Here is a 24,555-nt window from a genome sequence, read left to right as displayed (position 1 = left end):
AACTTCATAAAGTTCAATCAAAAAATTTTCATTCATTTCTAAATTTTCAGCCCTTTTAGCTGTATCTAAATTTCAAGTGAACTTATTTTCTTTAAAAAGTTAAAAAGTAAGTATTTTTTTGCAATATTGCAATAACCATTGTTAAGAGTGACCAGCCGTAATGATAATGCGCTTTCTTTTGCAGAAATTTAAAAAACACGTCTCAAAATGTGCGACCCTTGCTGCTCTCCCTGCGGACCGTGTCCATCGCCTTGTGGCCCTTGTGGGCCGTGCGGGCCCTGTAGCCCCTGCGATCCCTGCTGTGCACCGTTTGAGGTAAGTCAACGTCGACAACACGCTTTTGTAATTTTCCTTTGCCTCGAAATTGTGTAGCAAACAGAAATTTCACATTTTTTGCTCTTTCACTCCAACAACCAACAACAAACAAACGCAAATCAACAAATACTAATACAAAATAAAAACTGTATTGGAATAACAACTCACCATTAACGGCCAACAACTGTATTATACGCGTGGAAAAAACGTTTCGAATAATGCTGGAACTCATTTTAACCTCAAAATGAACAGTGCTCGCCAAAATGTTATACAGGCGCCCATTTGGACGCGCTACCGCAGTGTGCGCCACGCGTACCTCCGCCATGCCCGAAATGCATAACAGTACAACAACCGCCACGACTCATCTGTCGCAAGCGCGTCGTCTTCAATGAGAAAATAGTACCGGAACCGATGGTTGTTAATCGTTGTCGCCAAATAACTATACCCAAAGTTGTGGATACAACACGTGTCATAAAAGTACCCAAATTAACGTGGGTCTCACAGATGGTCCGTGAGCCAAGGGTCATTTACTATCCATCGATGGTGCCCGATCCCTATGTGGTTTGCTATCCGAAACGTATATGCGAACCGCGCGAAGTATGCCAAGCGATATTATGCCAGCCGAAGCCGCAAACAGTTGATATACCGCCGCCACGTGAATATTGTTGCTATCCCACCGGACCGATTAATTACAAGCCAAGTGTAGCATGTCCACCATGTCCCATGGGACCGTGTTCACCGTGCGGACCTTGCGGTGCATTGCCATGCTTTTCAACCAATCAATATCCGATTTGTGAACCGAACGGATGCTTCCCGTGCAAGCCGTCAGGTCCTTGCGGTCCTTGTGGACCTTGCTCACCGTGCCGCGGACCTTGCGGCCCTTGTGGACCTTGTGGCCCTTGCGGACCTTGCAGCCCTTGCGGACCTTGTGGACCATGTGGACCATGCGGACCATGTGGTCCGTGCGGACCTTGTGGACCTTGCGGACCTTGTGGACCTTGCGGTACATCTTGCTTCGTACCAAATTGTGCACCATGTGGACCTTGTGGTATGCCTCCCGGCTGCTTTGGTCCCGGCGGTGGAGGCGCTTGTGGTCCATACGAGGCGGCCGATGATGAAACGGCATTCGCATGTCCGACAACGGCGGCGAACGGTTCTTGCGGACCATAAGCGTTTTGCGCACGCCATTTAAATTTTGTGGCCCATTGAGACCACAGAAAGCAATTTATGCAAACCAAACAAACTTTTATAGTATTAAGACGAATGTTTTAGAAATAATTAATTTTGATATAAATAACTTTTGAGAATCGTTCACGTACCAACTATACATACAAGCTTGATATGAGATTATATATTTTGGATCAAAATTTTACTTAGCCACTATCAAGGTGAGTTTCATGTCGAATTTACCTTGATGCGCGCAAACCTATCAAGGTGGATTCTATTATCGTGAAACCCACCTTGATACGGTTTGCGCCGTTCGAGGTTACGATAACAGTATGCTCACCACCACCAGTCTAATGAGTGCCATTTGTTCTCTTCTCTTCCCCGCAAACACACGCACACTGTTTTCCTTTCTTTTTCCTCTCTTTTTTTCTTGTACTCCACACACTTCACATATTTTAGCCTAGAGCGTGTCGTAGTCGCGAATTACGTTGTGGAATTATGTACACTACCTGCGACTGTATCAAAAGAAATGGCTTGCAAGACAGATGTCCGCGATCGCTTTGCCAGGGGCGAGCTGCATGTATGTGCTTCCCCGTTCCAAATTGCTGTCCAGCCTCGTTTCCACTACGCTATGCCAATATGACAATGGGTGTGAATAATAGACGAATGCGTTGCAAGGAAACCGCCGCATTATGTGCGCGAGCCTGTGGTGGTTGTGCACCGTGTGGCCCATCATGTGGACCCTGTGGTCCTTGTGGTCCTTGTGGGCCGTCATGTTCTCCATGTTGTGATACTGCTTGTTGTGGTGCATCGAATCCACCATGTGGTGCACCAGCTCCGATACCATGTCCACCGGCACCAGGCTGTTGTCCACCAATTGTGGAAGCTGGTGTCCCAAATCCGTGTGTGTGGAATTGTAATAATACGCCGCCTACATATCCATGTAAGTATTCTAAACAGTTTCGTTTCTATTTTAGGTTCCAAATTTGTTTTTTTTTATGCTTTTTGGAGAGTGTATAACGGTGTCGAATCAACATATAGTATAACAGCGGTTACATTTCGAAAAGTACTAACATTTCAAGTAACAAACCCATTTTTTTAAGATAGTTCAGTATGACCACTATGTGGTTCTTTCGAGTTTTCGCTTTAAAATTCAGTAGCCAGTAGCTAGAGTGATTCCGAAGCTACAAAAAGCTCCGAACGTTTTTTGAATTTCTATACCCAAAAAGCTGGGTTCCGGAGCTACATAAAGCGCTCAATAGTACGACCTCTGAAGCTCTATCCAGCTTTTATAAACATTTTCAGATCTTGCCACTTTTTTTCAAGTTTGAATTTCAGTGATCTTTACTGTGGTTATCCCAGTCTATGCGTTCTTTCCACTACGGTTGAGTAGAGAACAAATCCCAGATTAATCTCACTTAATATTTCTTATTCAATCTCATCAGTTTTCCTATTTTTAAATCCACCTTTTTCCACATTTCTTCTTTAAAGGGAAATTACCTCCAGGTTTACGTATAATTGGATTTAGCTATGGCTCTATGCCAGAAAGTCAATATACAATGGGTCAACACACCGGTATATGTTATCCCAAACGCCGCTCGTGCAAAAAAGTCACATACTCTCTTCCAAGCAACAAATCTTCAAGCTCTTCGCGTAGTCGCTAAAGTGTGAAACCTCGAAAATGTTGTACACTTTGTGAGAAGACCCTGATCGCTGCAGCGATTCTTTGTGAGAATGTCTGTTGATCAAGCTACGTGTACCCGACACTTATGATATTCGCTTTAAATTTGATTTAACTTTTTAATGAAAATCGCAAAGTTCCACATTCAGCAGAGTTGTATCGTACCACTACCTGTTGTTGCTCTTCTCTCTCGTTTTTACTGTTGCTCTCTTTCTGAGTTTCTTAGCGTTTTGTAAGTAGTTGTTGTATATATCAGCATATTAACGTATTCTCTCTATTCTCTTTCTCTTCTCCAATACAGGTGGTTTTTAAATATTATTCTAAGGAAGGAAGCTAAGGCAGATTACTTTTACGATTGTTAAAGGATAATGACAGCAATACATTATTGTTGTTGTGTAATGAATCCAATACTCGCGAAGGCATCGAAATGGAAACGATTTGGACGCTGCAGTCCCATTAAAAATGTATGTTATATATGAAAAATTCCACAAATACGAAAGATTCCAATCAGAACACGTTAACATAAAATGCGTACGCAAAGAAATAAGTACGATGTAAAATGAAGAAAATACCGAAAGAGAGCAAGAAAAAAAGGAAGTGAGGAGTTTCATTAAATTCAGTGCGAGACATCCTTTTCACGTATAAGTACTTTGACAAACTTTCGAACATTTTTGTTTTTCTATTTTAATAAAAGCTTGGTAGTGGCTATTTTTATTAAAACTCTAATAAAATGCAATTTACCTTTCGGCTCGACTCGGAATGCTTGATATTTCTGTGGTAAGTATTGAACTTAATGAGCGTGGAGCTTTAGAAAACTAGCCAGAAGAGCAGTACACCCTCTTGAACTTTATGATCCTGGAACTTTATGAAACTCCCATGGTGTTGCCATGTTATATTGTCGTATATTATATTATATTGTGGCTCATCCCAAAAAAAAAATTTTTTACTAGAATTGTAATGAACTGAAAATTGATATCAGATAACTCTTCAAGCAAATTTGTTTAATGGAGGTACGGGATACGGGTACATGGATAATGTGTTTATACCCTGAACAGGGTGCATTAAGTTTGCTACGATGTTTGTGACACCCAAAATGAAACGTCGAAGACCACATAAAGTATATAGTATATAGACGGTCACCGTGACGAGCTGAGTCGATTTAGCCATTTCAGTATGTCCGTCTGTCTGTATATATCCGAACTAGGACCTCAGTTCTTGAGATATCGAAGTGAAATATACAGAATTTTTTAAAGTCTACTTTGGTCGGGTTCGAGGCCCATCGCAATCCTCTCACGTACTTTTAGTCTGACACCCGACCACAATGCAACTCCACATTGAGCTGACACAAGGTCAGTTCTTCCCGCATTTGGGTTTAAACCACATAGACCACGAATCTCCCCGAAGGCCCGACCGCCATGAGCAGATTTAAATTAATTCCAAGAGCTTACTACTCCCCGTGGTACCAGAATAAAGTCTCCGATCAGACATTGTAGCCGAAGTGACCCAGTTGAGCACCTATTCAACTCATGACGTTTAGCTTGTACTTCAAATGTATTTTCATTAGCAGTAATCTCATTCAAAGTTTCAGTTCAAGTTGAATATTACAGAACTATTTTTTGACAAGACAATGCTTATATTACTAAGGTAAAGTCCTTACACAAGACATAGTGCATTTTTGTAGATTTTAGTCGCCTTCTACAACAGGCATGGCGTACCACGGGTACATTCTAAATCCCAAACCCGTTGGGGGAGGCCACCACAATAGAATCTACTTAAGCACTTTGTATTTAGAATTTCACTTTTCACTACAAACTTCATTGTATATACTAATCCATAATCAATAGAACTTAGCTGCTTAAATCATATTATGAATGTATATATAATAATATAAATAAACAAAAATTTAAGGTTTCAAATAACTCTTCATCCGGCAGACAGACTTCAATGACTAAACTCTAAATTATTCATCAAAAAAGCTCTCCAAACAGCAGCGTGGCCAAGTCTCCATTCCAATTTTAGGAGTTCAAATAGTAGCAGCTCAACATGTGCAATCCTGGCTTTAGTACCTGGCCTTCATATGTCGGCTGTGGTCTGGGTCCATGCCTACTAAATGTGCAATACTCAACTTTGAGTTCATTATGCGCTGAGTCGGGTTGTAAAACTTGTCCTTGTGGCTGTGGTAGACCATATGCGTTAACTTATTCGCCAACATTTGGATGCAGTGGAGAACTTATAAGCAGTTGCGTACCCTTTCCACAAATATGGAATTGCCTCTATACACCCGCTTCATACACAGGTAAGTTAAATGAAAACTATATATGATATATACTTTGGAACTTAACTTTATAATTTTTAACTAACAAAACAGGTGGTTTATAATTGGTGCAGTATGAAGCTCACGGATCTGCGGACTGAATCAAATTAATGAATTGCGGCAAAAATATGAACTGCAACAATAAAATCCAAACATCAAATTTATAAAAATAAAATGTATCCACTTTTTTACAAATAAAATTTCTTTAGTTGAGTCATGTTAGCTATATATTATTCCGGGGGATTAAGCGGGCTGTTACTCAGTAAAGGGTCTTTAAGCTAGATGATTTCAGAATTTTTTAAGACCCAACAATATCTAAGTTGGGTTTCTTCATTATGCTTTTGAAAGAAACAGGAACTACCCACAATTGAAAAAAATAAGTCTGAAGCTCCGCAATATGTGGAATTAGTGGTATATCAAGGAAAAGAAAGATATCTAGTACTAAATTTAATATGTAAAACTATACACAGATCAGACTCTATACATTTTCGTTGCGATTTGATTGTTAAATTTTGACTGAAAGCTCGTCGGAACGCTCTAAGTAAAGTTTACTGTTCTTCCATTTTTCTTTTAAATATGCATGAAGCCGCAACAACGGACGTAGGACTAACAAAATTTGTTACTGCAGCCAGAGAGGGTGAAATATTGCATCACAAGTCTGCACGACCTGCCAGCGGAAGTATAATTGGACTCACTCGAGTTCTTGGGTATAAACTTTCGTTTTTACCGCGATAATCGTCGAACTAATTTAACATACTACTATTTTAGGTAACCACGCTCCTATTAAGAAACTGAACGATCAATAAAAGGCACAGGAACTTCTATAGTTAATAAAATCCTAGTTATTGCTGTTGGTATGTACTGCTGAAGAAAAGTATGTAAATTCCCATAAACACTTCAGTAAAACGTTCCTCTTTTAGTTATCAATAGACACAATCGTTTAACAGCTTTATGAGACCAAAAATAGACCGAAAACTACATATTAGTCTTACTTGTACTTGTTGCTTAAAATATCACTTTCCGGAATAACATACAAATTTTAATCAAAATTTTCCAATTATCATATTTTTTCATTCAGATCAAAATTTTTAAACTAAACACTTCCAAATTTTCTGTGCATTTTTCTCTTAAGGCAACTTTTTGATGTAAGTGACATGGTTTATCACAGCTTCCAAACAGATAGTAATTAAAAATATTCTCTTCGCAGAAATTCGAAAAAAAAAACAACAACATATCAGAATGTGCGATCCATGCTATTCTTGTTGCGGACCTTGTGGACCATGTGGCCCTTGCGGCCCATGTGGACCCTGCGGCAGCCCTTGCTCGCCATGTGGACCGTGTAATCCATGCGGTCCCTGCGGACCATGCTGTATACCCAATTGTGGACCATGCGGTTTGACAATGCCTTCGGGTCCATATGTACCACCGCCGTGCGATCCATGTTGTCTAGGTTGTGGACCTTGTGGGCCACGCGGCCGACGTAGTCGTCCATGTGGACCCTGCGGACCGTGCGGTGCCTGCAGTCCCTGCATGCCGGGATGTCCATACGAAGCGCCCGAGTGCGGCACATGCTATCCATGCGCGCCGACACCGTGGAATACACAATGTGGCCCATGTGGGCCATGCGGTCCACAAGTACCGTGTGCACCATGTGGACCGTGCCCACCATGCAATCCTTGTGGCCCGTCGTGTTAAATATATACATATATACATGCCTATGTATATGCTAGTCTTGTTTGCGATTAATTCGATTTTGATAATTAATTTTAATTTTTTTTTTTGGAGAAGAATGGACTTTTCGAAATTGATTGAAAGTATGCGAAACCAAATTATCTAAAAAGTCTTAAAGTGATTAACTAGCTATTATCAAGGTGAGTTTCATCATGGCGAGTTTACCTTGATGCGCGCAAAACTGTCAAGGTGGATTTCGGCTGCGTGAAACCCACCTTGATAACGGCTTTGCGCGCAACATGGCTCAGCAAACGGTGGTGGTCACATACAAAGCGGCCGTTTACTTGAAGTACTTTGTTAAATTTATTGATATTTTGGTTCTCTGTCTCATTTTAGGACCCACACGCGATCGTCCACGCGGTATACTCTGTGGCATACATTGCACATGCATGTGCGTTAAACGCAATGGATTACAAGATTTGTGCCATCACTCCTTGTGCCGAAGACTTTGTTAGCATCCACCGCTAATGTCTTACGTAAGTGCGTATCGTGGAATTGTCAAATCTGAGCGTGTCTTTCACGAACTCTTGCTTCCTTTTAGATTGATGCAGACAGGAATTGTAAAGAGACATGTCTCTTGGACGTACGCCGATGTTTTCAATTTCTTTTGACTGTGTCGTTTACGGCATCCCCTCCATCACTCTACACTCCACTACATACAAAACTGTGGTTTCAATGATGTAAAGGCAAACAGCATATAGCACTGTGATAAAGGAAGCGAAAACAATTGCAGAGTAAATGAAGCGAGGTTGATGTTACAACTTTTGGCGCAGACATAAATTGCCAAAAAAATTGTGTATTTGCTTTTCCTTAATGTTCGCATTTAAACAGAGATACATCTACATATGCATGTATATATGTAAAACAACAAGATGCAACCGAAACTCCTTGAAAATGCAAATGTTAATAAAGTACTAGATGGTGGTTTCCTTCTTCATTGAATAAAAAAATATATATATGTTTCACTTGTTCTATGTGCCTAAAGGCTAACGTAAATGAATCTGCCTGTTCGGCTGTCTAAGAGACTTGAGTCGTTATTCACGTAAGCAGCCTTCATTTGTAGGCATGTTCCAACTAGCTGGTTCAAAATTTAGTAGAGGTATGACTTGCATGATAAGCGAAAGCCTAATATGCAAGCTTAACATGTTGGCAAAGCTGTCGGCGAGTTTAATAATTTATCAACTTTTCTCTCGTTTATCATCCTGGGGAGATATGGTATATCTCACTCTAATTTATGGTCGGCTTAAGAATTTTCCCATGTAATTAGTCCTGCCATAAGTTCTGGTACAAGTTTAGGCCGTTATAAAAATACAACTATGTTAGTGAAGTGAAGAGGTGTAACGCCTTTACCGGAGACTCCCCCCAAACCACTTCAGCAGTTGAATGGCGACCACGTTGAAGCCTGCCAATAACATTTTTTGCGTCTTTGGAAGTTGTTACGTAAATTTTGTCTATTAAAAACTAAACTAAAAACAGTTTAAACTTTTTCATCACTTTTATGGCCGTTCACAGCGTGTCACTGAAGCAGCCGCTTGCATCTGTTGAGCATAATTTTCTTCAAGAAGATCACCAGTTGACCCACGGTAGGATTTCATGTGGAGATCCTCTCCTCGTTCAAATCATGCAAGGATGACCAGTTCTCTTTTTGTCATTCTGTCATCTACTGTAGACGTTTGGAAAAAACGATCAATGAGGGGATCACTTAGTAGGAAATTAATTGCCTCTTCGACTTCAAACCATTGAACTCCCTTTTAGACAGGTAGCAGAATCCAATTCAACTCACTCAGATTCGGGGTTGTTGATTTTAGCATTTTCAGTTATTTTACTGCTAAATAATACGCAAATCCGTTGTGAGGAAACTTTAGGTTCTAAAGCACAAATCCCATCTTATCTATTCTTAAATGCTGGAGTCCTATCATACGTGTTAAAAACTATTTATTTTGTAATGAAAGTCCTTTTTCTCGAATCATCCGGAATTTGGTGTCGCATAACACTCCTAAATTTTAGAACTCTTCATTTGGTTCACCAATTGTGGAAAAAAAATTACACAAAAGAATATAGTACTTGTTAATTAAAACACTGTACTTGTATTAATATTTGAAAAGTAAGCAGGTCATGCAAAAATGTTCAACCCGGAAAATATTTAGTGAAATAAATTTAAAAAAATTCTCATTCCAAAACAATATTTCGGCTAAAAATCAGCTACCAAATTTCCGTTGTAACCAAAAGTAAGTTGATCCTTCAATATATATTTTTTTCAGTGTCCGTTTATATTTTTCTATATATTTTGGATTGGATTTTTATTTGAATTCATTGCTAATTATTCGTGTACCGTTAACAATTATTTCGCATTTCTTGCAGAAATTAACATAACATCAAAATGTGCTGCGGTCCCTGCTATGGCTCTTGCTGTAGTCCCTGTTATAGCTCGTGCTGTAGCCCCTGTGGGTCGTGCTGTGGTCCTTGCGGACCCTGCTGCGGCCCTTGTGGACCTTGTGGCGGCTGTGGCCCATGTGGATCCTGCTGTGGCCGTTGCTAGACGTCTCTATGCCGCTTTTGTAAGTACAAAAACAGTGAAAGCCAGTTAAAATATGTTTTGAAATTCTTTTCCTATATCACTTCAGTCCCAATCCAGCTTCTGGGATCTAGAGAACCACTAATTTAAAGCGGCTAAATGGTAAATGAACGTCGAACGGCAAATAGATAGGTGATTATTTCATAAATTCAGCCACAAATTTTTCAAAAAATAAATGCTTTTCTTCTACTCTTAGCTAAATTGACTGTGATCCCAAAGAAAATCAGTGTTATCGATGAACGTGAGCAACAGCGGACCAAGAAAGTTCTATGCAGCCATAAAAAATAGCTAAGACATCACATTTTTTTGGTTACATTTTTCTTTTTTCTTTTTAATAAAAGTGAAACTGCTTTTATTAAATCGCGATTTTTTCATTTTACTTGAGGTATGGAGAGGCTATACAAAATTTAGACACGAAAACTACTCAAGGGTGCAGTTAAACATTTGGCTTGTAGATTCTGCAGTGGTTTTGCGAAGACTCGGCTTTGTTAAAGTGAAAGATTTTTAGTATTTTTGTTGCATTATTTATGGAAGTTGATGCCTTTGAAATGTGGATCAAAAAGTTCTTGAGCTAGCTAAAAGCAAAACAAATCAGTATTTTCAGTTTGATATGTTTTTCAAAGTTTACGAAGAGTATGAGAATGGTCGCGGTAGTTTAGATCAATGGTGAACTCAACAAAAGTTAAGTACAGCCAATGCCCCTGTCCGTAACGTCCGAAGGCTTTATTTTATAAGGAACATTAGGCTCGTTTTAGTTCCAAAACATTTCCAAATGGGAAGACAGAAAAAGATTTCTCCCAAAGGAAATGGTTTCCATTGGCGCATATTTTGTTATGTAGTGTTCTCGATATCCGCGGCTATTATTGGGGCATGTAAGAAGTTGTATCTAGCTTAAGGAACGGTTGCGAACAAATCGGCGGTAGATTGAACATGTTATCGCAAAATCATTGCGATAAGCTTATGGAAAATCATATCTAGAGACTTTTGTTACATGTCTTATGAAACCAACCGTACTACCGACGGTCTCAAACAGTCGCTTATCCGCTGCATCTGCTTTAAGATTTAGCGAGATAACCTACGGTATAGCATACTATCGTAGACCATCCCAAGCCTGGATTTAAGTAATTGTCACGAAGAAGAAAGAAAATATAACCACATATTTATAGACCGAATCAAACTACTCGTTAGTAAGGAACCGAAATCTTCGCAGAGTTGTAAACTGCAGAAAGCATTTCGAAGCGTTTCTGAAGATGGCAAGTAGGGAAAGCGGACATTTTAAAGACATTTCTCTGAGCAGATTTTTGTGAGATCTCATCTTTCATCGAAGTGAAAATTCAAAATCCTGGAATACAAAGTGGTAAAGTTGAGACCTTTACCATGTTTAAGCTGGTTGAACCTGAGTACAGCCAGGCATGCAGAACTTATGCACTGATACACTTGAACTACTTGGGGAAAACATGTTCTCACCGTAATATCCATCTAAAATTTTCGACACTTTCAAAACAAAAATTTCAAAATCATTACAAAACTTTTTGGCTCAACGAACGAAAGGAAATTTCCAGTCTATACTTTTTTCAAAAGCTAAAAAAGTAAGTTCACGTCTTTAATAAGCACCTTAACCAATGCAAAGTCTCTCTAATTCTCTAAACATTTTAGGCCACCTTCAAGGTAAACGCATACAAAATGTGTTCTGGTTGTAGCCCTTGCTGTAGTCCTTGCTGCTCGCCATGCGTTTGCCCCTGTAGGTACTTGAAGTGTACGGACTTCTGCTGCCGTTGGCCATGCCCATGCAAGGCTCATTGCTATAATACGCCACCCAAGTGTTGCTGCTAAGCAGTAATATTCGAAATGCTGCAATGGAGCTTGTCATCGGAACCTATTTTAGTCAACTATATATACTATGCTTTTGGATTAAGAAGTTTTATGTAAAAATAAAGTAAAATTCTGGACAAACATTAAATATTTAGTAATTCCAATAAATCTGCTCATAGACCTCGACATAAAGTGGAATATTTGTCTATTTTATCAAGAACATTTAATCTAGGTATGGTCGGAATTGGTCTTGGGATCTTAGCACTTTGAAACTATACTAAAAACCCATTTGGGAATGGTAGAAAAAACTCATTTCATCTTTCTTTCATTACCTTAAATTGGGACCCTTGAAGTTTTTAAACATGAACCAGAGGATTTTGGGACAGTTTTATGACAAAAGCTTCATCAATGAACCCTAGCAAGGGTTCAGAGGATCGGTACTTTGACATTGCCGAACCTTTAAAGAGTCTTATATGAGCCAAAAAGTTGTCGTATAAGTAGAAGTTTTAAAACAAAAGCTTTATCAATGCTTTGAAGTTTTAATGAACCCTAGCCTTGTATAATAATCTGCGGTAACCCGAAATTACAGATTTTGTCATCTCATAGTCATACCACATCATTTACCACATCTTTGAAGAGCCAGACGTGTAGTAAAGAATTACCGAACAAATATGGTACAAGTTCTAAAGCGAAAGCTTCCTCAATTGGTTGAAGATATACTGGACTCCGAAACCACTTTATACGCAAGAGACGAAACATCAAAAAGAGAAGCAATGGCTTAATTGTCAGAGAAATGTAATAAAATTTTCATTACAAAAGTTTTTGTTCAATTTAAAACTAAATCCAAAAAAATTTTCCCGTTACAATCCATTTGAAAAAGGTAAATATGTTTGGTAAAGACATAATAAATTGTTTGTTGACTTACCACTCACTTTCGCCAACAGCAGCCCCAACCCAATTGAAGATGTGCGAACCTTGCGGCTTTTCCGTTGCTCCGTGTGGCCCTTACGGACCCATAGGACCATATGGACCGATTACCGCTTGCGGAGCGCATGGTTTTTGTGGACCGCCTTGCATACCGGATTCGTCACCGAACCCGCCCTGCTGTCCCTCACCATGTCCACCAGGCTGCTGTCCACCACCATGTGATCCCTGCTCCAACTGTTGTCCAAATCCATGTTGCCTCTGAAATTGGATTGAATGTTGGTGTCAGCTTAATATAAACACAAAAGGAGTTTTTCATGCATGTTTTGAGTTGAATTGGGGCGAAAAAAATTTGTTGATATAGGCGCAAACATATGTACATGCATAAGACCGTGCGTGTTGAGCTAACGGTCAAATTTTGTTTTCAGTTGTACATGCAGTAGCGAGGGTGTAACTTTGTATGCACTGAATTCATGAGTGATCGCCAGCGCTCTTTGTGTTCTTTAGTGCATGTAAAAACGATCCATGTCTTATTAGAAATTGTAACCCAATGTTTTGGTAATAAAATTCTTGCAATAGTCGTATACGAAGCCTAAAAACGATGTTTTATTGGAAAAAATTGAAGGTTATAAGCTAAGTAAGAATGAAAGTAAACCTACATATGTCTGCCGACATTCCGGGCAACTTCAAATAAATGGAAAATAATTGTTTTCGCGATAAGCCTAGATGCATTATAGACAGAACTCCATAGTAAAAGGGATTCCTACCAATTTACGACTAAGGAGTTTAAACTGCCACAAAAATCTTATTGATATTGAAAGCTCCGAAAATGGGAAGAGTGACATCTGTAAATATCTCAATAGAACGGTGCTGGCTATAACCTATAAAACCGTGAACTCATAAGCTATAGGATAAGATCAAAGTTACAGAGCGAGCTGTATTATGTACTACACACAAAAGGTCAGGCCAACATTGGCTTCAAGACGGCTCATACGAGTATCTTTAACAAAAAATCTGAAAGCTAGAGGAAAGCAAGTAAAATAATTTGGAGCAAGGATATTAATTCGGTCAGACATCACAATAAAAATATCAGTTGATACGCTTATAATGAAATCTTCTGTGTTAAGCAAAGAAGTAATCCAGTTCGACTTTGAAGTCTATGAACTTATGCATGTTGCTGTGGCTGACTCATTTGCAGAAAACCTGAGTTGAACTATTCGCTTCCATCCCATCTGAAACATCGATAGAATATTTAGTGAGAACGAAAAAGCTACTTCCAACTCATCAAAGGTTGATTGTATCGCTAGATATGAAGAGAAGAGATTTTTTTAGAATAGTCCCAACAGATTTTAGTTAATCTGCCTTGACTTTATGAGTCTTAAAATGGTCCTGCTGTCTTGAATGGAACCCTTTCTTGGTTGGTTGTTTGAAATGCGCAGGAGCGACGGAGCGCAGGCGGCCGCACTCAGCCATTATTAGGCCCATTGTGCTCGCTAGTGGTAACCAATTAAGGCTTCTCGAGCAACTCAGTGAATTTGGTAAAAAACCTCATTTTTTCCACATCAGCTTTTAAGCTGGAACATTGGGAGCCGTGGAAGATATCCTGTCTCAATATTGAACGTTCGGGGTAGATAAAAAGTTACTAAGTTCCCTTAGCTTTTCTTTACTCAAGCTTTAAAAATCAAGCACCGGACATACCTGCAAATAAGTGTGTTCGCCTTCAACGAGATGCCCTTCGAGTACAGTACATTTTTCTCAAGAATAGAATAAATACTAACCCGAAAAGCTAAAATTTAGTAACAGCGCCCCCATTTCTAGTTCACGCGGCGAAACACCTAAAAAGCCCTGCCGAGATACTGACGCTGCAAAGTGTATTGAAAGTTAAAATATATTGCATACCACAAGCAGGTAGCCTTGTATTCTATGTCAGAAAAAAGTTTTCAAATCATTCATTAATATTTCGGCTTAGCAAGAACACTAAAAATTTAAAGTTTATATTAAAAAAAAGTAGGTTACAAAATTACAAGTTGGAAAACATTTAATTTAATTTAATTTCTGTTTTCTTAACTCCCCTTGCGACACACACAGCTCTTCCACTTGGAAAACGCTCAACCCAAAATGTGCGATCGCTGCTACAACAATAAAAATGGCTCGTCTACTTCCGCTTGCCAGAATGGCTATTGTAATACATGTTGTCCTAATGGTTATTGCAGTCGTACACGCACACCACAAGGTCCAAAACCAGATCCAACGGCCTGGACTGGGCCCAGCCAGTCGTTTAGCCGTGAATCGCAGTCAAATTGGGTACAACAACAACGTTGGGCGTGACTAACAACGCGGCTGAGACAGTCACAAAAATTACATGAGATTGAAAAGCAAAAACCAACGAAGCTATTAGTCTTGGAATCGGAATGCAGTCTACCGCAAATGTAGGTGACGCTGTAGCTAAACGACGTGGTCAACGTTCTTACATGCTCGTATTCTGTCGCACTTTCTCTTTTATTATGTAGCTCGGCGAAGGTTATCATAGCGCCAGAAAGTGATCCACCACCGAGAGTGATGATTATGCCAAACGATTCGAAGGAATCCTTGATGTATGTATACTCCTGATAAAAAAAATATATAACACACTACAAAATTATTGCATTCAACACAGCTTCAGACTGGATTCCAGCGAGGATTTAAAGAAACCAACAAAGCTTATGATCATTCCATCTAGAGTTTTGGAGACGAGTAAAACGCTTAAGTATGATGTAATTAAAATGACGGTTTTCTAATGATCCCAAACAACGGGCTTACACTCGTCATTGTAGGCATCTAGATGATAATACAAAACTGGCGTTGGACTTTACAAGATCTATAGCGTGTAGATTTCCATCGCTCATGCACAAGTGGAAAGTCCATTTTTTATTATCTAGAGAGCTAGCCGATGCGGTGCGTATGGATCCCGGTAAATTCCATCGGCCACATCTCACTTCCGCTGTTAGACTTGAAAGTCGATGCGGTGCTAAGACGAAACCTTCACCACAACAATCGCAGAGAAATTCAACGCTGATGTCGAGCAGTCTACCATGTCGCCAACTTCGAAAGGGTTTGCAAAAGATTGTCAATGATTTTAAAATAGTTTACAACAATGCTTGAAAAAATAAAACTCACACCTCAGCCATATAGGAAGAAAATATGTAGTTTTTATGGTGCTATTAAGTAGATCGGCCATCCAGGGGATCAGTCATTTATTTTAACAGAAATTGTGTTCTTCTTTGAAGCTTTTTTTGACATCAAGGATCGCAACATTTGCTACGGATTCTAATTGTACAGAGAAATGTGCACGCTTTTTAGTTTTAGCTCTTTGTGTAAAACGAGAGAAAGGATTATTCAACCGAGAACGAGTTTAGGTTCTGTTCTAAGCCTCGTATTAGTTATACTTGTATTCTATCTATTAGAATATGCTATATAACCTTATGGAACTTGTAGATAAGTTGGAATATGTCGTGCCCAGATCAATCGACCTAATGCTACTTGTGATGTAAATCCTGCTCATTGTTGCTGAATTGCTCAGCTAGAAGAAGGAATATGATTGCGAGTGTATACTATGAGACTCCAAGGTGTCAAAAAAAATAGCAAGAATAAGTAGTTGATAGCCTGATTATATTTCGCGAGGATATCAATTGGGCCGTATAGCAGAATACTTCGCCTACATCTAGAAAATCTTCATTTTGGGAATAGCGCAATCTCGGAATCCAGATAGCACATTAAAGGACTGTTTCACCCAGCATTAGAAGGTTCTCATTTAACCATTAATTCGCCAATTCACCGTTACCTTAAAAGCTGGATTAGCAGAAGTGACCACTTGTTCCAAATTCATTCCCAAGTGCTCAGTGAGAAATATTTTATTTGTAGTATTTGTTTTTCAAGAAAAAATCACTCAAATCATTCAAAAACTTTTCGGCTTCTAATAAACAACAAAATTACACGATCTTTTCGATTATCATCTTCAAACTAACAGGTATGAAAACAGTTGTAAATATACTTGCAAGACCAGCAACTAAATACAAATTTACTAATACAATAGCCTACTTGGACTACACTGCTCAAAATGTCTTATCCCTGTTGCGGTTGCTGCGGCTCATATGGTTGCCCGACTGGCCCTTGTGGCCCCTGCGGTCCGTGTGGACCATGCCGACCAGGCGGACCGTGCCAACCCTGCGGACCATGTGGCCCATGTAGCCCCTGCGGACCGTGTGGCCCATGCAGCCCCTGCGGCCCTTGTGGATCATGTGGGCCTTGCTGTGGACCGTCGTCATGCAGTCCGTGCTCACCTTGCGGTCCGTGCGGACCTTGTGGTCCCTGCTGTAGCCCCTGCGGTCCGTGTATAACACGCGGTCCATGCGGCCCTTGCGGTACGTGTGGACCTTGTTGCAATCCATATCCGGGCTGCTGTGCGTTCGGTTGTCCATGCTCCAAATGCCCGAACCCATGCCGATATCTGAAACCAAAATACTAAGGTAACGCGCCAACTGGGCGTCAGTGGAGTACAAAACTTGGGACTGTGTGTACAGTGCGGGATTGTTGAGGAACGAGATAATATAAATATGTAGACATATGAGTTGAAAATTGAATTTCAAATGCAACAATTGCTGACAAGTAGTGGCGATCGTTGGACAACGAGTCGATCAAGCGGTTAGATAATATATTTCAAAGAATACGTCTGCAATTGCCATATGTCGTTTTGTTCATTTGATATTTTGTATGAAGATATAAGAGAATAAAAAAGTACACCTTGCAAAGGTTGATTGAAAATTAAAAATCACCGAGTAAGTGAATTAATTGTCAAAGATGATTATTTTCAATTCATAAAATTTGAAAATTTCCGAAAGTAAACCACACCTCATTGGCACGGAGAATTTTTTTGTTAGAAATTTCTGCGCTAGCTAAAGACGTGAGTAATTCGTGACATTCGGAAAATAATTCTTAATATTTCAAAAAAAAATTTTTTTTTTAGACTTTAACAATCACCTAATGCAGTGCCCTTGCTGGTGCTACCGACCGACTCCTTGTGGTCCTTATGGCCCCTTCGGTCCATGGGGCTGTATAGGACCATGCGGAGCCATAGGTCCATGCACGCCTTATGGCGCGCCGTGGGGTTCGTGTCAGCCATGTGGCAGTTCGTGTTGCGGCTCTTCGTGTTATAGACGTAGATGTTGTTAAAAACAGTTACAAATGCACACGAGTGTATGCAGAAAAGTAAGCAGGTAGTGATTAAAGAAACGAAGCGTCGTTTTGGGCAATGAATTGGGTGAATTGAAATGGCAAGTGTATTTCGTTACAAACATGTGAACTGCAAGGTGAATGGAACAAAAGGCATACAAAAAAATCTTCATATAAAATGTTTTTTAAATTTTTGAGATTTTGTAAATAAAATTGTGCAAAATTCTCAAAAACATAAAAGTTACGAGTTGTTTTTTTTTTGTTTTGGATATACTATTGATGATTTTGCAGTGTATTTTCTAACAAATTCTTTATTGATAACGTTGTCTAACGTCTTTGAATTGTTTGGGTTCCAATATTTTTTACAATTTTTAACCTAATCTCGACTCCTTTCTTGATTGTTTTATGCCATGTAGTCCAGACTATTCATTTCTTATTACATCTCGTTTCAGGTTCTTTCGCACTTTTTCGAGTTTTTTAACTCGCCGTACCTGACTTCCGTTTCGAAAGTCCGTATTGTACTCATCAGTTGCAATATATTCATCTCATCTTATATCATATCCTCTAGTTTCTCCTATGACATTTAGTCATGCTTTCTCTTTTTACTTATCCAACCTCATTTCATCTCATTTCCGCTTATCTGATTTCATCTCACTATAGCAGTGTACATCGCTATATCTAATTTCATGTTGTCTCCTTTTATCACGTATTCATTCCCATAATCTTATTTCATCAGACGACATCGCAGTACATCTAATTCAACGCATTCGATAATAGGAATTATTAAGATAGCAAATATCCTTGCTTCAAACTCACTTAACTCCTCCTCAACCCTCATTATACTCTGAACAGGTTATATCAAGTTTACCACGAAGTTTGTAACAACCAGAAGGAAACGTCAAAGACCCTATAAAGTATATTTACAAATGATCAGCGTGACGGGCTAAGTCGGTTTAGTCATGACTGCCTTTATCTCTGTGTATACGCAAACTGTAGGTCGAGTTTTTGAGATATCGTTCTGAAAATTTGCACACATCTATTTTTTGGCAAGAAGCTGCTCAATTGTGGTAACCGTCGATATCGCAGCCTTAAAAGCTTAAAAGATAGCTGCAATAAAAACTTTTTGATCAAACACAACTCTTCGTATAGAGATTGAGCATAGATTATTATCGAAGACAACGCTACAAACTTCAAAAATATTGCTCAGATCGGAACACTATAGCTTATAGCCATTCAAACTGATTAATCGAAATCAAGATAAAGATCTTTTTATGCTAAAATTAATAATATTAAAATAGTATGATAGAAGGACCTGAAAGACATAACGAAGGAGGTCTTTCATTAAAAGCGATAATTATATCAACTGAATCCCCTACTGCATTCGCTCAGAGTTTACCGACCAGAAAAGGATTTGAGTAGCAAAAATATTACATCTAAACATTATTAATAGTTCTAAAGCAAACTGATCTCATTTTTTTATGGTCCTGAATTTAGCTGTGTTTTAAGGTATGTCATAAAAGTCCAAAATAGCTTGTTTCTAAAATAATATCTGCTAGGTATCAAAACGTAACAAAGTCTAACTACTGTCGCTTGATTTATTAAGGATCTAACAATTAGGATTCTTTGAGTAAAGGCTTATACTTGTTTTTGTAAATCACTATAACAATAATTCACCAAATATGTACATTGAAATAAATTTCAATTGAAAATTCTATTTTTCATTCATATTAAAATTTTCGTCAGGAAGCAAGGCCAGAAAAAAGTTTTCGTTTGTAATTTTTTTTGTTTCGCAGAAATTTCTAAATTTAAGTTGTAAGTAAAACCTCTATTAATAATGTTATACAAAATTTTCTAATTAATTTCTATAGCTTTAAGAAATCGTGCGAAGATGTGTTATTCCTGCTGTAGTCCATACTCCTGCTGCTCGCCCTGCTGTGGGCCATGCAGACCATGCGGACCTTGCCGGCCATGCTGCGCACCGTGTGGACCGAGTGGATCATATGGCTCATGCCTTGATTGTCGTAAACCCTGTGGTGAGTCAAATATTTGTCGACCCACAGGATGTTTCTATTTCGGTTGAGACCATCGTCGCGTACACGAGTCATGAGAAGTGTGTTTGCGAGCCATCTACGTCTAGTGCGTCCATTGTTGTTGCCAGCGTTGTGCTACAAACACCGAACGTTTTGAAATTTTTGCAATAATAAATGTTACAGAAAAATCGATTTTAGAACAAACACATTGTACTGAGTGAAGTTAATGTGTTGTAAACACGAAAATTGGCCAATAAACATACACACGTTTTGACATCAATAAAATGAGATGAGTTTCGTTTTTTTTTTAACTGGTAATGTGTGGAAATTTGATTACTACATAAGACCTGGGGACCAGCGAATGTTTACTTTCCAGAATTTCCTACACGAAATAGTGCTAAGACGTGTAGAAGCTACACTTCTGAGATTTTCATTTAATTCGCTGATTGGGGCGATGTTTGATAATGAATAAGTCCCGGATAGTTATCCTACGGAGTTCCTCAAACTTAGGTTCAGGTTTGAATCAAGATAGTCTACAAACAGATACAGATATATTGATTCATTCTCCACTTAGTGAGCGCAGTGCTAATACTACAAAAGAATACATTTTTCCTCAACATCGTCTGTTTTTAGCTGGATGTCGTTGATCCCCCGATGCTCCAGCTTCTTTAACCATTTTGAGAGGACTACCATTTCGGATGACTACAAAATAGGTTCCGTTTACATCTATCTTCATCTCCACTGAGAGTTCGCGGTCTTATTCATTGGTTTTGTATTTTAAGTTCCGAGTCCGAAATCCAACGAAGAACTACAGTGTGAAGAGCAGTAACATTACCCTCTGACGGAGGATTTAGTATCGTAAACTCCTTGGTAAGCAAACTCTGTTAACTAGAGTGGACTCTTAATCCGTACAAGTTAGATCATTTTCCTCACTCCGGAATCAGAAACTCTATAAGGATTAGTTTTTATCTCACGCAAAGTTTTTTCACATTATTCAGATTCCGTTGAAGTCTCGGTACTGATTAAAGCTCCGAATGACGTACTCAGAGACAAAATACTTGTACTATCCGATCAAAAGTGTAACGGACTGGTCCATATAAACTTAAAATTAGTGTCTGTTTGATACCTGTTTGCTTACGGCGCGAAAAGTTTATCTGGCGATTTTTACCTTGAAAAAAAAAAAAAATTAAACAAATAACTTTGTTCTTTTTGATGGCATCACGGTCACGGAATCATTAAAAATTTTCCAGAAGTGTTTTGGGCAATCTTCTTTATCACGAACACAAGTATTTGAGTGGCACAAAGCAATCAGTTTAGGTTATCGTCTTACCACTTGTGTGTCGTCCATCCACCTTTGTTAATGACGATAACATCAGAAAAGTTTAAAAAAAAAGTCGCCGTGTTGGCATCAGAGAGATATAAGATGAACTCAACATCTCATAAGGATCGACCCAACACATTTCGATTTAGATCACAAAGAGATGCTTGAAAACGTAACTGAGGACCCTGCATTCATCAAACGCATCATTACTGACGACGGGACGTGTATTTATGAATATAACATCGAAACTGTTCAACATTTTATCAATTGGGGTTCCAAAAATGAGCCGAAACCGAAAAAACAAAAATTCGCTGAAAGCACTGAAGACCAACCCAGCCAAAGCTGAAAGTGTATGATGTATTGCATTCTACTCCTTATACCTCAGACAGCATTTAGATAAAGAGTTTTCGAATACATAAAAAAAATCTATAAAAATAACTGAAGCCTAATGCAAAAACCGATGTTTGGATAGAGCCAAAATATAAACAATATTTCTAAGAAAATTCTCCAGAGCAGATGTAAAAATAAGAAAAGCAGAGACAGAGCAAAACTTAGATGAATTGATGGTGTGGACAAGGACGCTGAAGCGATGGAACTACGATGTTGGCGAACTCAAACAAGGGACAGAAATAATTGGAGAACTAAGTTGCAGCAATCGAAAACCCGCATCGGGTTGTGGAACTAATAATAATGTTTCAATTTCTAATGAAAGCGAAATTATTGTAAAATGACATAATCTGCAGAGAGTGAATGAAATATGTATTTCTCTGAGCAAGGATTGCTATTTTTGTAAAAGTTTCTCTTCCAGTACTAGGAACCACCTATATATGTATACAGAGATGAGGACATCTTAATTGTTGTCCAAAACAGTTTTTACTTGTCCACGGCACTTACCTACCTAAAACTTTACATTAAGCTTTCGATTATGTGCTTTTTATAGCAAACGCTTCTATAAAATGAAGCTTAGACCATACATACGTACTTGTGAAAGCGCAAAAATGGAGACTCAAGTGCAAAAGCGAAACTACTAAAAGCTCTGTTGGGCTTATCAGCTTCAAAATGCACTAAAATCAAATTTAAAAATTGCTACTGATTAGACAGACAATAAAGGCAAAGCCAGCAGTCTCAAAGGGCAAGCCACATAGTGCAGTTTACATACATATGTAAATATCCAGGTGAAAAAATATCAAAAACTAAATAAATATTTTTCAAAACCACCAGAGCCAGTTATGTTGAACATATTGCTAGCGCTCAGCCTTAGCCTCATAGCGGCTGTCTACTGCTGGTTGCGCCAGCATTTTCGCTATTGGGAAAGGCGCCGAGTGCCACACATACCATCCACATTGATTGTGGGCAATATTTTCGATCTACTCCGTTATCGTTGCTGTTTCGGCGAACAATTTGAGCGGCTCTACAATCATGAAGCCGCCAGTGGTCAAGATTTTGTGGGCATACATGTGCTGCATAATCACGCGCTGCTGCTGCGTGACCTTACGCTCATCAAGCGTATACTGGTAAGCGATTTCAGCGCGTTTGCTAGCCGTTTTGAACGCAGTGACCCGGTGGGCGATGCCATGGGATCGTTGAATTTATTCTTTGCAGAATACGAAACATGGAGGGAGATACACAATATCTTCTCGCCGTTGTTTGCACATGGCAAGGTGAAGCAAATGTATTCGCTGCTGCAGGAGGTTTGTCTTAGAACCGCCAATTGTTTTCCAAAATTAATTATATATATTTTCATTAAAGATTGGCCGTAAGCTGGAGACGCATATGCACGCTTGGAACTTTACAGATGACGATGCGTGCTCAGCGATCGTTGAGGTAAAGGAGTTGTGTGCGCTCTTCACCACAGACATCATATCCTCACTCGAGTTCGGTATCGACGCTAACAGTTTGGCGAATCCGCATGCTGAATTTCGACGCATGTGCATTGAAGTGAATGAGCCGCGTCTTAAACGTCTACTACATCTCTTCACCATTTTCTTCGTGCCGGAGAGGGTCCAGCTCGTCCGCGCCCATCTCTACTCAAAAGAGTATGAGAAGTTCATGCGCTCTTCCATCGAGTATGCGATTGCGGAGCGTATGCGTAGTGGCAACCAACGCAACGATCTCATCGATATATTTATAGCGTTGAAGCAACAAGCAGCCGACGGCGCCAAAGACAGCGTGTTACAGCAACCTGATTTCTTTGTAGCACAGGCGGCATTCTTGTTACTAGCTGGCTTCGACACGTCCTCCTCGACAATCACATTCGCGCTCTATGAACTCGCCAAGCATCCAGAGTTGCAGCAGCGTTTGCGCGCCGAGTTGCGTGAGGCGTTGGTGAAGTGTGGTGGCGCGCTTGACTATGAGACCATTTGTAATGAGCTGGAATATATGCGCATGGTGGTCGATGAGGTGCTGCGTTTGTATCCAGCCACTTCATTTCTTGATAGGCGTTGCACCGCTGAGCAGGGTTACTTGCTAGGGCAATCAAGCAACGACTATCGTATACCTAAAGGCATGCCCGTATATATTTCGGTGCTCGCTTTACATCGTGATCCAAGAGTGCGTATGTCGGCTTTGTCTTAAACATTTATTTTAGTTTCTACTTCCTTGCAGTACTGGCCTCAACCACTTGAGTTTGATCCGGAGCGCTTCTCATCGGAAAACCGAAAACAACATGCATCGATGAGTTATTTGCCCTTTGGTGCGGGTCCACGCGGCTGTATTGGCTTTTTACTGGGTTTGCTGGAAGTTAAAACGGGACTTGTACATATTTTGAAGAATTTTCGTGTGGAGACTTGCTCGCTCACTTTGCCCGAAATGAAATTCGAGGAGACAGCCTTCGTTTTGGCGCCAAAGGGTGGCATTTATTTGCGTTTTGTGAAGGATAAAATTTACTGATTAGAATAAATGAGGTCTACGAGCAATTAAAAATGATTTGCTATTTAAAACAAACCCGTTAGGTGTTCGACTAATTCGACATGGGCTGTTTACTGCTTTGTAAAGCATTTCGACCAACTTTATATCTGTTTTTCTAGTATTCCTAAATTTGGTTGGTACTTATGAACGATAGAATAGAACACAAGTCTCGCATACCGCTAACTGCGATCTAATTTTCATCCCTTTACATTTAGTAATAAATGCGGCCCTCGATGTATTAAACATCACCGTACAACAAGATCATGTTTAATGTGACTTCGATTTTGCAGCAAGCTCGGCGTTCTTAACTTGAAGTCCAATATTCCAAATTTTTATACTTTAAGCTTCCGTCCTTATGTGAATCCCGACTTGGGCGTTTAGTAATACTTCGACAACTCTTCTGTAATGATTCAGACTTCTTCGTCACTAGTGATCTATTATGTAAGACCACCATCCGCTTTCTATCTCTAGTAGCTGTGATTCAAATGCTTAGAATGTTATCGAAGAATAGATTAAATAATTTCTGGTTTTGTTTTATATCTCCATATTTGGAGCGTCATATGAGTAGTG

At 39.3% G+C, this 24,555-nt stretch overlaps 2 protein-coding genes and 6 long non-coding RNA genes across 11 annotated transcripts; all 8 read left to right on the top strand.

Annotated features, from left to right (window-relative positions):
* On the top strand, positions 1-3,894 carry LOC106615991 (keratin-associated protein 5-5). 4 transcript variants are annotated; one of them, XR_011395534.1, is made up of 5 exons: positions 2-106; positions 185-315; positions 1,942-2,425; positions 2,974-3,395; positions 3,465-3,894. XR_011395534.1 is itself a non-coding variant. In XM_070107146.1 (4 exons), the coding sequence occupies exons 2-4, from the start codon at positions 208-210 to the stop codon at positions 1,944-1,946; spliced, it is 864 nt and encodes a 287-aa protein (XP_069963247.1). In that variant the 5' UTR covers positions 1-106; positions 185-207; the 3' UTR covers positions 1,947-2,105. The 4 variants fall into 4 exon arrangements, 3 of the variants coding, with proteins under 3 accessions (XP_069963247.1, XP_069963246.1, XP_014087923.2); XM_070107146.1 differs by lacking the exons at positions 2,974-3,395; positions 3,465-3,894 and adding an exon at positions 568-1,318 and having other exon boundaries at positions 1-106; positions 1,942-2,105; XM_070107145.1 differs by lacking the exons at positions 2,974-3,395; positions 3,465-3,894 and adding an exon at positions 568-1,363 and having other exon boundaries at positions 1-106; positions 1,942-2,092.
* Positions 3,895-5,010: 1,116 nt separating this feature from the next.
* On the top strand, positions 5,011-5,694 carry LOC138856001 (uncharacterized). The gene is made up of 2 exons (XR_011395147.1): positions 5,011-5,459; positions 5,532-5,694. It is a non-coding gene; the product is annotated as an uncharacterized lncRNA (long non-coding RNA).
* Positions 5,695-9,327: 3,633 nt separating this feature from the next.
* Positions 9,328-11,743, top strand: LOC106615322 (uncharacterized). Its single transcript, XR_001330637.3, has 5 exons — positions 9,328-9,436; positions 9,570-9,766; positions 9,833-9,915; positions 9,980-11,372; positions 11,440-11,743. It is a non-coding gene; the product is annotated as an uncharacterized lncRNA (long non-coding RNA).
* A 240-nt stretch (positions 11,744-11,983) lies between these two features.
* LOC138855697 (uncharacterized) lies at positions 11,984-12,872 on the top strand. The gene is made up of 2 exons (XR_011395533.1): positions 11,984-12,475; positions 12,540-12,872. It is a non-coding gene; the product is annotated as an uncharacterized lncRNA (long non-coding RNA).
* A 1,545-nt stretch (positions 12,873-14,417) lies between these two features.
* Positions 14,418-15,083, top strand: LOC106615829 (uncharacterized). The gene is made up of 3 exons (XR_011395532.1): positions 14,418-14,526; positions 14,608-14,948; positions 15,030-15,083. It is a non-coding gene; the product is annotated as an uncharacterized lncRNA (long non-coding RNA).
* Positions 15,084-16,414: 1,331 nt separating this feature from the next.
* LOC106615853 (uncharacterized) lies at positions 16,415-17,967 on the top strand. Its single transcript, XR_001330662.3, has 3 exons — positions 16,415-16,525; positions 16,592-17,458; positions 17,522-17,967. It is a non-coding gene; the product is annotated as an uncharacterized lncRNA (long non-coding RNA).
* Positions 17,968-19,291: 1,324 nt separating this feature from the next.
* On the top strand, positions 19,292-20,045 carry LOC106615860 (uncharacterized). The gene is made up of 2 exons (XR_001330663.3): positions 19,292-19,539; positions 19,596-20,045. It is a non-coding gene; the product is annotated as an uncharacterized lncRNA (long non-coding RNA).
* Positions 20,046-22,184: 2,139 nt separating this feature from the next.
* Cyp6t1 (Cytochrome P450 6t1) lies at positions 22,185-24,021 on the top strand. The gene is made up of 3 exons (XM_014232180.3): positions 22,185-22,769; positions 22,828-23,628; positions 23,683-24,021. The coding sequence occupies exons 1-3, from the start codon at positions 22,308-22,310 to the stop codon at positions 23,965-23,967; spliced, it is 1,548 nt and encodes a 515-aa protein (XP_014087655.3). The 5' UTR covers positions 22,185-22,307; the 3' UTR covers positions 23,968-24,021.
* The last annotated feature ends 534 nt before the right edge of the window (positions 24,022-24,555 follow it).

The sequence above is a fragment of the Bactrocera oleae genome, chromosome 3 (genome assembly GCF_042242935.1).
Source record: "Bactrocera oleae isolate idBacOlea1 chromosome 3, idBacOlea1, whole genome shotgun sequence".
Lineage (NCBI taxonomy): Eukaryota > Metazoa > Arthropoda > Insecta > Diptera > Tephritidae > Bactrocera > Bactrocera oleae.
This window is presented reverse-complemented; position numbering and strand designations above follow the sequence as displayed.